Raw genomic sequence first — 12,792 nt, 5'->3', positions numbered from 1 at the left:
ATACAAAGTTAATTTTTAAAATATTGTGTCCATATACCTATGAAGATTCATTCTAATAGACAAGCATTAGTATAATTTTACAAAGAATTGTCAATGAAATTTGTCCCCCAGAGCAAAAGAAAGCTATCTGTGAGACATTCAGAGCTAAAAAGAAAATTTAGAAGTTAACTGCATGTGAATATTCATTAAAAAAAATCTTGCTTTTATTGTGGTATTTGTAAGGTATTGTCACAATGTATTTAAATTATATGAATCAGGAGAGATTCAAACCCCTCCCAGTCTTCTTTCCGGCTAGTTGTAACATATCAGAGGTAAGTGAGAGGAGGAGCTCCACTGTCCCAGGGACCTGGGCTAAAGAGACGATGAAATATTTTCTATCAAATTTAAAATACCGTCACTCAGAAATGCTGTGATCTTTCCAGATCAACCATGTGCTAATAACAACTCAAGATGAATTGATGCAGAGGATGAGCAATGTAACAGAATTCATCCTCCTGGGCCTGACCCAGAATCCAGGACTGCAGACACTCTTATTTGCTGTGTTTTTAATCATCTACTTGATCACATTGGCAGGTAACCTGCTCATCTCAGTCACCATCTTCACCAGCCCAGCCCTCGGTTCTCCCATGTACATTTTTCTGTCCTATTTGTCCATGATAGACGGCTTCTACTCTTCCTCCATAGCACCCAAGTTGGTCTTTGACTTGATCTCTGGAAAGAACACCATATCCTTCAGTGGCTGCATGACTCAGGTCTTTGCTGAGCACTTCTTTGCTGGAGCCGATTGTCTTGTTGATTGTCATGGCCTACGACTGCTGTGTAGCCATCGGTAAGCCCCTGCACCACATGACCGTCACGAGTCGGCCTGTGTGTGCTTCCCTGGCTGGAATGGCTGGGGCTTCAGGCTTTCTCCATGGAGGGATCCAGATTTGGTTCCTGGTTCAGTTACCATTCTGTGGCCCCAATGTCATTGACCATTTCATGTGTGATTTAATACCTCTCCTGGAGCTAGCCTGCACGGACACGCACACTCTGGGGTCCCTGCTTTCTGCCAACAGTGGGTCACTGTGTTTGCTGACTTTCTCAGTGCTGGTGGCTTCCTACGCTGTCATCCTGCGCTCCCTGAGGACCCACAGCTCTGAAGGGGTCGCGAAGCCCTGTCCCCCGGTGCCTCTCACGTCACAGTTGTTGTCTTACTCTTTGTTCCTTGTTCATTCCTCTTCCTCAGACCCACGACTGCCTTCCCCACTGACAAAGCTGTGACTGTGTTTTGCACCATAGTAACTCCTATGCTGAACCCTTTAATCTACACCCTGAGAAATGCAGAAGTGAAAAATGTCATGAAGAAGCTCTGGGGACAAATAATGAAAACTGGTGATGAATAAACCTTGTGTGAAGTATTTAGGCAAAAAAAGAAAAATCTAGTGATGTTTTACAGAAATTTTCTCCCCTTCTTAATTGATTGAACTGGGAAGATTCTCCTGTCTGGATCAGTCATCTCTAGGGGCTCATACATTGTAAGCCAGGGTTGGTATTCAGAGGCCATAGTAGAGACAGTGCCAAGAGCCCACGATAGTCTTACGAGGCCATGAAGTGTTTTCATTTCTTTTACAACAGAAAGAAAGAAATTAATATAATCCAAGTGCAGCTTAGATTATAGTCATCTATATAGCAATGCAGTCAGAAAAGATAATTTTTCACATTTTGATGGAGGAGAAGACCCAAGAGGATAAAAGTACCAAGGGTCCACAAAAGTCATAGTGTTGCCCTGACTGTGGATATGAGACAGATCAACAGCAATATTCTTGAACACTCGTTATACCCAGCACCATAGCTAGAGTGAAGTTTTATTTTAAAAGAGGGAAAACAACTACGCATGAAAAAGGGACAGAACAGTAGGAAATAAATTTTCAAAAAGTACATTTATATGCTTTTTCTGATCTTTCTAAGTTTGAGAGGTTTATAAATAAAATAAACACAGCAATAAAGAGAAATTTTTACTTATCACAATCCCACAAAGATAACATTTGCACACAAAAGTACTTTTTGAAAATTACATTTCTTCATTCCCTGTAGTATACAAGAGTTTACAAAAAGAATTAGAAACAGAATTGGATGGCATAAAATAAACATAATTGATAAAGTCCATAGAGCTAAGGCAGAAAATATCTATACTTTAAAGTCTGGTTTTAGACACAGACAAAGGAAAAGAAGATTCTGAAGACAAAACAGTGGTTATAGGAAATTTCCAGTGATTTAAGAACAAGTCATGGAGCTGTCATGGAACAGCACAAAATCACAAATCTGAGCTTGAGTAAAGAATCCATACCATGTACATGATGAAATTCTAAGAGATTCAAAAATAGTCAGAGATTAAGTGCTTTGGACCAAATAGGCTTAACTTCTCTTATTGTCTCTAGCATTAATTATTTCAGTAAATGTTAGCAAATTGTTTCACTTCTCTATTTTTTTCATCTTTAATAAGAAAAAAATAGAATTTCCCAGGTGGCTCAGTAGTAAAGAATGCCTGCCAAGCAGGAGACACAGGTTCGATCCCTGGGTTGGGAAGATCCCCTGGGGAAGGAGGACTTGGCAACTCACTCCAGTGTTCTTGCCTGAGAAATCCCACGGACGGTTGGTGGGCTACAGTCCGTGGGGCTGCACAGAGTCAGGCACAACATCTCAGCTAAGCAACAACAACAAATAGGAAAATAACATTACATGCTTCCTTAAATTGTGCAGGTTAAATGACTTCAAGTGGAAAACTGAGTCAGCTAAAAATTAACAAAAATTGCTTGGATCACCAGCACAGGTTGGATGCATGAGACAAGTGCTCAGGGCTGGTGCACTGGGATGACCCAGAGGGATGATGGGGAGGCAGGTGGGAGGGGGATTCAGGATGGGGAACGCATGTAAATCCATGGCTGATTCATGTCAATGGATGGCAAAAACCACTACAATATTGTAAAGTAATTAGCCCCCAACTAATAAAAATAAATGAGAAAAAAAAAAAATTGCTCAGACTCCATTTCAACTTTCAGAGATTCCACAAGAGCATAAACTATGCGGGGAACAGTGATTCCTAACAGAGGAGCCCAAGAGCACCGCTACTGTTATTCACTAACCAGGATGGCAGGGAGACCAAACGTCCATCCCAGCCTCACTTCACTCCAAAATGTGTCATCTCAGCCAATAAAAAGTTCTCTGAATGTTGAGAGCGAGTGCCTCACCAACTCCCTATTCTGGGATTAAACTGCACTTAAATATCTCTGTAGTGACAAATGGGAGAGTCGGTGGGATCAACTATGAGATGTTTGAAAGTGAAAGTCACTCAGTCGTGTCTGACTCTTTGCGACCCCATGGACTATACAGTTCATGGAATTCTCCAGGCCAGAATACTGGAATGGGTAGCCAGTACCCTCCTCCAGGGGATCTTCCCAACCCAGCGATCAAACCCATGTGTTCCACATTTCAGGTGGCTTCTTTATTGGCTGAACCACCAGGGAAGCCCAAGAATACCAGAGTGGGGAGCCTATCCATTCTCCAGTGGGTCTTTCCAACCCAGGAATCAAACCAGGGTCTCCTGCATTGCAGGCAGATTCTTTACCAGCTGAGCTACCAGGGAAGCATGAGCAGCACTTATTTCAGAAGCTCTCACTGGTAATGAATCCTTTTATCCTGTTTCCATTCTCCGGAAGAAAGAGAAAAAGGGAGAGCTCAGTTGGAGAGACCAAGAGATCAATCTCTGCACAGAGTTTGTGATTTATGGAGAAGACTTCAGAAACTTGTTTTCAGGAGAGTTCCCAACCAGGAATTTGAACATAAGGTGATGCCAGCATTGCATTTCTAATGTTCTTAAGCTTTTATTATCAGGTTAGCTCTTGCTGTATTTATAAAGGCTTTAAACAATAGATATTTTGCCATAATGAGCAATTATTTTGAAAACAATATATATATAAGCAACTGTGTATTTAAAAACTCAAAATTATCTTTTAAACATCTAGTTGTAGTTCCCAAGAAACATGGAATGTCACAGGATGATGTAGGAAAAAAGGTGATGAGGGTGACGACGATACTGGTAACGCTGACGACAACAGCTGTTTACTGAGCCCTTTCTGTGAATAAAGTCTTGACCTGAGCACTCATTCTATGGGTTTGGGAGGCAACAGGTTTCTGACCTTAATTTATGACTTTCTTTAAGCCTCAAGCTGAGAAAACCTCTGTCTGAATTATTTCTTTATTTGAACATGATGGTGAACCTACCCTTAGGATGGGGGTAAACATCAAAAAAATCAATGCTAGTGTAAAAAAAATAATTAAGACAGTTTTTCTTATTTGTGTGTTTACTCTGTGCAAAGAGCTTTTCTTTTGCTATTTAATTCTTATTAAAGCCCAGTAAGTACAGTAATGTTGATATTTATTTAGCATTGTTTTGTGTAATATATGGCCTCCCCGGTGGCTCAGCGGTAAGGAGTCACATGCAATGCAGGAGACCTGGGTTCGGTCCCTGGGTTGGGAAAATCCCCTAGAGAAGGAATTGGCAAACCACTCCAGTATTCCTGCCTGGAGAATTCCATGGACAGAGGAGCCTGTGGATTACAGTCCGTGGGGTCGCAAAGAGTCAGACACAACTTAGGGAGGAAACGACAAAGGATACTATATGTGAAAGCGCCTAGGACCTGCACTTAGAACTCGAAGATGATCAGTAAATGCTATTTATTTTTGTCCTTGCTGTCCAGTCAGCAATTTTTCTAAAGACACTAACCCTCCAATATCTGTTCCTGAAATATCCTAACTCCCTTTTCCTCTTAACAACTTGTGGACTCTCTCTAGACACTAGAAGGACACTGGGCACTTTTAGGAAGTAAGGTGAAAGTCTCTTCCTTGTGAGACCAAAACTGCATTCAAAGGGACTAATTAACGATGGCACCACATTGCGTTCTAACCTGTGAATAAGGCAAAACCAAGCCCCAGAACTGTTTCAGCAAGTGATGCTGCGGGGAGAGCATTAGTCTTCAGAGAAACCTAGCAGTGATAATCACCGTGTTATCACGCCCACCTTATAAGTCACCTTTTTCAGTGGCAAGAGAAAGAGTTTCTGAGACCATGTTGAGAGCATTGTTAGTAGAAAGCAGAGACGACAAGCCAGCTATTTCGTTTCGAGGCTTTTCTCCCTAACGTGAGCCACAGCATGGCTTGTCAATGATAGAGAAAGTAGATATTGGAAGCGGGTGGTGACGTTGGAAAGCACAGAGCCTGGAGTGTCGAGTGACCTGGATTCCAGCTGCACCTCCACCACGAACCATCAGTTCAACTTCGGACAGTCTGCAGTGCATCTTTCTGAGTCTTAAATCACTACCTTTAAAACAGAGCCAACTGGAAAGGATGGTTTTAAATGCCGTAGGGTTTTTCAGGAAATAAGAGGGAAATGGACAATGGAACAAATTCTCAGCTGCTTATGAATGCATGATGCCCGTTGGGGTTTTCTCCTAATACTAGTCTAAGAAACTTTCAGCTCAGATGCATTCCTGCAATCAACAGTAAGTACTTCCCCAGTCTGAGATCTGCCTAAATGAGAAAAGCAACTTTAATCTCATGCAGGAGTTTAAGCACATGAAACAGTGATATTTGCGTTGATATGCTTGGAGCTGGTCTAGGTGACCCTTTAATAACTCGCCCAGGCCCACCATTTCACGATCTTAGGATGTAAAAAACAAAAACGAAGACAAAACAGCTGATGACATACTTGTGCCCTCAGATCCAGTAAATGTAAGTTGTTGTCCATGGCATTGATGACGGTGACCTCAGCGATACCATTGCTGGAGTGGTTATCATATCCAGGCTCTGTACAAACACTTACATGCACTGTTTTCATTGACCGCTCTTTGCAGACTCAGGGCGTAGCTACTCTTATTTTCATTTTATAGATAAGAACATTGAGGCTTTGAGAAACTGTCCATGATTACACGGAAAATAAATGGTACTGGAAATATTCAAACTTAAGTGAGTTTATGTGTCAGGATACTACGGTGAAGCCCACAGTTCTATAGCAGAACTGCCTGGGTGCAAGTCTTAACTCTGCAACTTGTTAGCTGAGTATGCTTCTGTAAGTTTCTAAATGTGCCTCTCACTTTCTTCCTCTGAAGAAATGAGGAGAAAAATAATAATCTATCTTATGGGGATGTTATGAGCTTATATAATATATAAATGAGCTTATATATTTAAAGCACTTAGGACAGTGCTTGCAAAGACTGTTACACAGGTGGCCATACACTCTTGGCCATAATGTTGTCCTCTGAAAAGGTCGCAGTCAGATGTGTTTCCTGCAGAAACTGTATTTGCCTTTGTAACCAGGCTTAGAAAGATAGTGTGCAGCTTCCTGATCAACACAAGAATCTTCTCTCCAGCATTTCTTAGATTTGTGCGTCTCTTCCTCTGACACTCAGTGATTTTCCTTTCATTCATATCATACTGAGCATCAAATCCTCAGCAAGTTGGGAGATTTAGTTACTTTAAGAAGATTTATGTTTCCAGGAAAATAATAGATGGTTGGTGGGTAGGATGAGTGACAGTTTTTGTTTAATCAAAACTTAGACTAGCACAGACATTTCCTTAATATAATTAGGAGAATAAACATGAGTAGGAATATTTTGTCAGATGAGATTATAATTTACAAAGACATTGGTTAAGACAGAGTATCTCTTCTCCCTCCTCCTGTAGCTTCCTTTATGTAGTGAATAGGTGGATTATCATAGAATCTTTCACTGCTGGTCGCTTTTTTTTTAACTTTGACTCATCCCTGTAGACTGTAGGAGGACTGGAAGGCTTTAACTAGAAGGATTTCGCCAGGTCCAGAGAAAGTAAAGCCCAGACACGCATATAATGTGTGGAGCAAGGGGGAAGAGTAATTTAACTTACACATGATACTGCCCACAGCAGAGGCAGAAGTGGGAGTAAATGAACAAGCGGAGAAACAGAGAACTGGGGCGTCTCCCTACTCTACTTCAGTTTGCTTTGCATCAATTTCTGTTACTATTGGAAGCACAACAGAAAATGTAGCAAACCTCACTGCAAAGAAGAAAGAGTTACTTCAGAGGGTATGAACTATGCATGCAGAGATTTCAGAAGATCCTAAGTATTCATGGGTTTCTTGAGAGCCGTTGTATCTATGTGGAACCCTGCTGAAAACTGTCAGAGATGTTCTCTGGTCAAGTTGGAAAATCGATGTCCACCAAATGTTCCACTTAATAAAATAAATTCTAGATAATTAAATAATTATTTTCATATAATAACTTAGGTATCTATTACCCAGTGATGCTAAAGTTAACAGACATGCTTACATTTTGTAGTTAACAGGATGAACTGGTACACAAATTTTGGAACAGAAAGGGTTAAGATGGGTAAAGAGAAGTGGGTTTGGTCAAAGGAAATCTTGTAACATTTTGTTTCTCTCTTGACTTTATAGGCAATACTGGACTTGCATCCTCAATGTCCTTGGACTCTATGGAAATACCATACAATGTCACAGAATTTTTCAAGCTGGGACTCTCACAGAACCCAGAAGCACAAAGAGTTCTCTTTGTGGCCTTTTTGACCACATATGGGATCACAGCTTGTGGCAATATTCTCATCGTGATCACCATCACCTTTAGGCCCACCCTGGTTTCCCCTGTGTATTTTTTCCTGGCCAACCTGTCCTTTACTGATACCTGTTATTCTTCTTCTACGGCCCCTAGACTCATAGCTGACTCCTTGCAGGAGGGGAGAGCCATCTCCTATGAGGGCTGCATGGCTCAGCTCTCTGGAGCTCATGTTTTTGAAGGTGCTGAGATCATCCTGCTCACAGTGATGGCCTATGACCACTACGTGGCCATCTGTAAGCCCCTGCACTACACGGCCGTCATGACCCGGCATCTCTGTGCCCTGCTGGTGGGGCTGGCTTGGCTGGGGGGCTTCCTGCATTCCCTGGCTCAGCTCCTGCTGGCCCTGCAGTTGCCCTTCTGCAGGCCTCACGTGATCAATCACTTTGTCTGTGACTTGTACCCCTTGCTGGAACTTGCCTGCACCGACACCTCTGTCATCGGCCTGCTGGTGGTGGCCAACAGCGGTGTGATCTGCCTGCTGAACTTCCTCCTGCTGGCTGCCTCCTACCTCATCATCCTGCACTCCTTGAGGTCCCACAGTGCAGAGGGGAGGCGCAGAGCCCTCTCCACCTGCCCGGCCCACTTCACAGCTGTTGCCTTGTTCTTCGTGCCCTGTATGTTTACCTACATGCGTCCATCATCTACTTTGTCTATAGACAAAAACATGGCAGTGTTTCAGGGTATCCTGACTCCTATGTTGAATCCGCTCATTACGCTCTGAGAAATGAAGAGGTAAAGAATGCCTTGACAAAGTTCTTCACGCAGTAAGATCTTAAATGTAGCCAATAAGTTGGAAAGTAGGAAATAAAGTGACTTTACTTTGGAAAGAGGAACAAACCAAAACCTGTTCCTTATTGCCATATACATCTTAATCCATCTTATCCATTCTTTCATCTTCACAGACTTTATGATTTACTTAGACCTTCATATGAATTGCCTAATTTGATAATAAAACAACTATATGAAATGCATATGGCATGAATGATTATTATTCCTGTTTTAGAAATGAAGAAACCATATCTATTGATGTGGTTAATTGATTCATTAAAATAATCTAGCTTTGAACTGCCTGAAACAAAACTCAGAATCAGTTATTTTTGATCCGTCTTACCAATCTTTAAATGGCAATCTATGCTGACATCATTGGAGTTTGTGTGATAATCAATTGAGTTATAGAAATGAGAGGCAAAACCCTTAAAGCAAATAACTTCACTCACAGCCATATGTAGTAGTCTGTGTGCATGCAAGTCTGGCTTCTCTTCCTTCTCATCACCATTTACAGCATCAGCAGTACAGTTACTACAGTACAGCAGAGGGTGAGATCTCAGTTCTGGAGACAGACCCACCTGAGTTTGAGTCTCATTTCCCATACTTCTTCACGGCACAAACTAGAGCAAGTGACATAATCTTTATAAGCCTCTGGTGCTTGTCTTGAAAACAGACATAAAATTAACATGCCCGAAGAATTATCATAAGAATTAAATTAAACAATCTATGTAAAGTTTTTAATCCAATTTATGGCACATATGGCCCCCTAAATTTATTGCTATTTCTACTTCAACCTTCTGTAACCTTCCATAAAGAGGCTGCTTTCTTTCACTTTTCTGTATCTATTTAAAGTTTGAAATGCATACTTCATTTAGAACAGAAGGGCTTATTTTTCAACAAATGATGGAAAGTGACATTTCCTTATATATTTACTGACTCTTTCTCTTTCAAACTCTAAGGGATCCTAGTGTTCTGAAGTTTAAAACATGCACCCATGTTCATTTCATTCCTTTCCTGGAATGAGAGGAATGAAACGCTGACCATATCCATCCCAAGCTGCACCCTTTAGAAGTGTGGACTCCTATTGTTCTGCCCGTAGTCCGGATCCCCGATCAGGAAAGAAGACTCCTTGAGACAATGCAACTTGCAATAGGGGAATTTATTATTGACTCGAGCCAGGGCCTCCAGCCCTCACCAAGGGTGTGAGGGTGAAAAGGCCCCGAGCCCCAGATCTCTCGGGCATTTATTGGGTACAATCGGGTAGTTGGCGCAAGCGGATTGGTTACACAGTTGCAAGGCAATTTTTATTGGCCCAATCCTTGTGGGCTTTCAGCTTTCCCCTGATAGGTTCCCTTTTTCTTGCTAGGCACATGTTGATTGGCTGGCTCCAGGTGGCCTGATAATTATGTTACCCCGGAAAACCAGGCCTACTCCTAATCTAGGCTGCCTGTCATGGTGTTAGCCGTGTCAGCCTCACAATAGTCAAGAAAATCCTTTACAATATATTGTGTAAGCAACAAGTGATAGATTTGGCATGGTTTCCACTAAAGAGTTGTGCACTCACATGGTTAATTGGAAGTTGGGAAACTGGAGCCCATGGCTCACTATTCCTCTGGCTTGAGATCTGGCTGCTGGTTCCAGGGGACTGAGTAAAGTCAGAAGTGGAAGGTGGCTCCCAGGTGTTACCTGTTGTGATAGGAGAAATCATGGTCTCACTTGTGATTCATAATCCTCTCATCGAAGGAAGTGTGCCCTCTTCACCATTAAGATGGTTCAGTGTCTTTCTATCCTGTGAATCTGTTTGACCTTGAAATTGCTCTTCATTTTGATGGTCCAGGATGGGAGGAACCCTCATTACATTAATAATAACAACCAGCATTTGAATGAGTGTTCCTGGCTTATGAAAGCATTCTATTTACCTTACTTTATTTGTCTGTCCAAAAATGCATTGATGCAAATAGGCCAGATAATATTATACACTCACCTATTTTAAGGATCGAGGCAATGTGTGAGAGCCATGGCTAATTTCATGGTAGGGTACTGAGGAGCTGAAATTTGGACTGAGGTTCCTGACTTCTAATCCAATCATTCACCCTTATCTAATGCCGGACTGAATATGTAAGCAATTTTTTTACTACCTGATTTTATCGAAAGGAGGGAGGCTTTCTAGGAAATAGAGTGTCAGAGAAAAGCCATAGGGAAAGTGAACTTTTCCCAGGTTGAATTCATGCTATGTTATCCCCAAATCTCAAATCCATTTCTCGATTCTGCTGAACAACAGCAACACTTACACACAGCTTTTTCTTCCTGCCTCCTCCCTCCCTCCCTCCCTTCCTCCTGTAGACTGAAAGAAAGGTGCAACATGAGAGCTGTGAGTTAAGTTTTGTTGGGGTAAAATGAGGACTTCAGCCAGGGAGACAGCATTTCTGATAGCTCTGAGAAACTGCTCCAAAGAGCAACTGCTGCCTGACTTTCAGTTTTCTTTTATCTCTGAAAACATTTCAGTGTCTTGTTAGGGGATGAGGTAAGTGTCATATATGATTTTAGTGAAGAGGGGACCTGCAGCCATGCACACATTGTGGCAGAGGTTTGCTGCTAGTCATGAGGAGCAAATTCACCATTAATGAGTTTAGTGCTTTTCTGGATATGAACAGATGTAATAACTGGGCTCATAAAATCTCCTCCTGAAAATATCTAACTATCTGAAGACTTTTCCTGCCAGTTTTTCCAAGAGCACAGAGTACCTCATTCCTGTTCTCCACTCTTAATTCCTTTCAGAGGGTATTGAATGTCAGCAGCACTTGATTTATTCCTTGCAGAGTAGCTGTCAAGTGCCAATTTGTAGTTGACAAATTCCTTCTTTCCTTCTTTCCTTTCTCCCCTCCAGCTCCCTCCCTCCCTCCCTTCCTTTTTCATGTCTTCATTGAGTGTCTCTATAATGTCAGGCAGTCTCTACTCTTACGGATATTGCAAGTTACAGTGGAAGACTAAGGAATCACACAGATAGATGTAAAAATATACCTCTAGTAATTACTACAGAGTATATCACAAGGACACCCCACTCCAGTACTCTTGCCTGGAAAATCCCATGGACGGAGGAGTCTGGTAGGCTACAGTCCATGGGGTCGCTAAGAGTCGGACACGAATGAGCGACTTCACTTTCACTTTTCACTGGAAATGGCAACCCACTCCAGTGTTCTTGCCTGGAGAATCCCATGGATGGCGGAGCCTGGTGGGCTGCTGTGTATGGGGTCGCACAGAGTCGGACATGACAGAAGCGACTTAGCAGCAGCAGTAGCAGCATATCACAAGGAGGCCTTGAATTAACAGAGAGGCTTTCTTGAAATCTTTACCAAGCAAAGGGCTCGCTGCTTGAAGCATGTAGAAACCAATACTATGGCAGCAGCTTTTGAGAAGAGTGTTTTGAGGCCAACTGGCAAGGAGACATGGGAAGGGCTCAAATCTGTGTCTTTGATCTGGGGTTCGGTCAGACATTATGAGTTGTGGAGGATGTATTAGTTGGCAGAAATGTTGGTGGAGCAGGTTTCAATTAGTGGGCTTTGGAACCTGTCCTTTTAGGATAAGATATGGTTGAAGCTTCAACATGGGATCTTCTAGGACGGAGAACCCTTCGCTTCTAAAAGGATTCTGGCATTCAAGTTCCAGTCATGTCCTGATGCTTTGGTTCCCTGGGGGAGGTATGGAGACTTAGTTTTGGGTGTTATTTGAGGTCAGACATTCTTCCCTTGTGCCTGCTTTGGCTGCCTGGGCCTGAAGCTAAGGGAGGGAGTGGCACAAGGTGGGAGAGGGTTCTGGGAGGAAGGCCGGTGCTGGTAGTCTGCTGGCAATCACCAGGTTGCAGATTGCAACTTTATTCCAAGGGCAATGGGAATCCATTGAAGAATTTCAGGTGGGACTGTAACATAACTCTCATGAGTCATTTAGCTTAAATGGAAGTCTGCCCAATTAAGCCATCTTTATTCATGTGGCCAGTGAGCAGAGGGCAGACATGATCCACAGGATTGATCATCTGAATTCTAACGCCATGCTCAGTGATCTGGGAAGTTGTGAAAGTAATAGACCTTGAGTGTCCTCCTCTGGGAAGTTTATTGAACAAGCTATTAAACAAAAATTCAACTGAGTAAATTTAAAGATTTCATTGGCTTTATTCAATGACTTCTGAATCAAGCAATATCCCAGTTAGTAAGCAGAAGGGAATTCTGAGGGGTTGTGCAAATGGAAGGTTTTTATAGGAAGAAAGGAGGGGCAAGGAAGCCATCAGCAAAGTATATTGAGGGCAGACACCTTCTTTTTTTTTGGAGGGGGAGGAATTACAAGGGTTTTATCATGCAGATATATATATATATATATATATATATAT

At 42.2% G+C, this 12,792-nt stretch overlaps 1 protein-coding gene and 1 pseudogene across 1 annotated transcript; both read left to right on the top strand.

Annotated features, from left to right (window-relative positions):
• The first annotated feature begins 467 nt into the window (after nucleotides 1-467).
• Nucleotides 468-1,385, top strand: LOC133056312 (olfactory receptor 4C45-like; annotated as a pseudogene).
• Nucleotides 1,386-7,503: 6,118 nt separating this feature from the next.
• On the top strand, nucleotides 7,504-8,364 carry LOC133056303 (olfactory receptor 4C3-like). The gene has a single exon (XM_061141467.1). It carries the CDS (start codon nucleotides 7,504-7,506, stop codon nucleotides 8,362-8,364), a length of 861 nt encoding a protein of 286 aa, XP_060997450.1.
• Nucleotides 8,365-12,792: the final 4,428 nt, after the last annotated feature.

This window comes from Dama dama, chromosome 1 (genome assembly GCF_033118175.1).
Source record: "Dama dama isolate Ldn47 chromosome 1, ASM3311817v1, whole genome shotgun sequence".
Classification (NCBI taxonomy): Eukaryota; Metazoa; Chordata; class Mammalia; order Artiodactyla; family Cervidae; genus Dama; species Dama dama.
The sequence above is the reverse complement of the archived record's forward strand: the minus strand, read 5'-3'. Positions and strand labels throughout refer to the sequence as shown.